At 67.0% G+C, this 1,395-nt stretch overlaps 1 protein-coding gene across 1 annotated transcript in view; it reads right to left on the bottom strand.

Moving 5' to 3' along the window:
* Positions 1-1,395, bottom strand: part of LOC102240332 (solute carrier family 35 member E2-like) — a 19,417-nt gene that overhangs the window by 14,610 nt on the left and 3,412 nt on the right. The window contains exon 4 of the mRNA XM_005871314.2: positions 5-477. Coding sequence (XP_005871376.2) covers positions 5-477 — 473 coding nt within the window. The remainder of the gene's footprint in view (positions 1-4; positions 478-1,395) is intronic.

Raw genomic sequence — 1,395 nt, 5'->3', positions numbered from 1 at the left:
GGGCGAGGCAGGCAGAGGGCGGGTGGCCGCACTTCCGGCAGATCTGACCAGTCCGCGCCCCACTCCCCGTGCGCCCCACTCCGAGAAGCTGTGGGCGGCCAGAGCCGACCTCACAGTGAGCGCCTCCCTGACCAGGGCCCACAGCCATGGGGCTGCATGTCCCTCCTCCACGTCCGGGCGCCATCGGGTTCCCGCGGGGCCCAGTCACACCGGACCGGCCGGACCTGGACCAACATTCCCATCCCCCCGCGACCAGCTCAGGGCCCAGCGAGCCCAGGACGGCCCTCACCCCCCAGTCACACTCTTTCCATGACACTGGAACCCCACAAACAGCCCACCTGCTGGGCCGGAGCAGGACGTCAGACCCCACCTGCCTCTGCCTCTGGCCCCGGGCAGCCGAGGGGACAGGCACCCGAGGCCGCACGTTCCCGTTTTTCGTCCAAGTGCCTCCGGAGGCACAGCGAGGGCTCAGAACATCTTAAAAATGAAAGCGGACGCTGGTCCTCACTCCTTCCCGACAAGACACTAACCCAAAGACAGGCCTCCCGCTGCCGCTGCGTTTTCTTCGGAATAAACCGCCAGGCTGGGGCCGGCGAGGAGGAGCCTGGGGAGCGGGGGACCCCCAGGGGCCCAAACCAGGAGGAAGCAGCGCAGAGTCCCTGCCCGCTGCGACCCACCCCCCAGCAGGAGACCAGAGGAACCTTCTGTGGGTCATTAAACAGCCCCGGGCTCCTGCCAACCTCGGCCCCACGCAGAGCAGTGAAGGAACCAGACAAGGAAGCAGCGGGGGTGGGGAGGCGTCTGCAGGTGCAGCCCCTGGAGACACCAGAGTAAAAAACAGCCAGAAAGGCCCCTGGAAATCACCCACAGGCAGCAGAGGCCTGGCTCCTGGGGGCGGGGGGCGGCTTCGGGCCACACCCCACAGAGCTGAGAGCCCCAGCAGAGGCCCTGCCGGCCACCCACCCCCCACCGCACCTGCCAAAGGCTGGCACAGGTCAGGCCTGAGGGCCCCTGCAGATGAGGATCAGAGATCCCAGACCACCCCACTGAGGGCCCAGCAGGGAGGAGCCGCCAGGAGCTCAGGGAGGGACGAGCCGAGGACGCAGGCCCCTCTGCTCTGAGGGGGACAGGACAGGCGGGCAGAGGCCACAGAACCACCTGGGACGGAGGTGAAACAACCGCTGGAACAAACCTGGGTGCTCTGGGCAGACCACCTCCCACGGGACGTTCCCAAGTTACAGGGAGCACGGCTCTGCCCTTGAGAAAGTGGCCGACACTGTGACCAGCGGTCACAGCAGAAATCACCAGCAGGAGACGGGCCTGGCGCTGCCCGGATCTGACGCCATCGCCAGAAAACACCAGACAAACCTGCAGTCTGCTGGTGCCCGAGTCCAG

Source organism: Myotis brandtii, unplaced genomic scaffold, assembly GCF_000412655.1.
Source record: "Myotis brandtii unplaced genomic scaffold, ASM41265v1 scaffold334, whole genome shotgun sequence".
Classification (NCBI taxonomy): Eukaryota; Metazoa; Chordata; class Mammalia; order Chiroptera; family Vespertilionidae; genus Myotis; species Myotis brandtii.
This window is presented reverse-complemented; position numbering and strand designations above follow the sequence as displayed.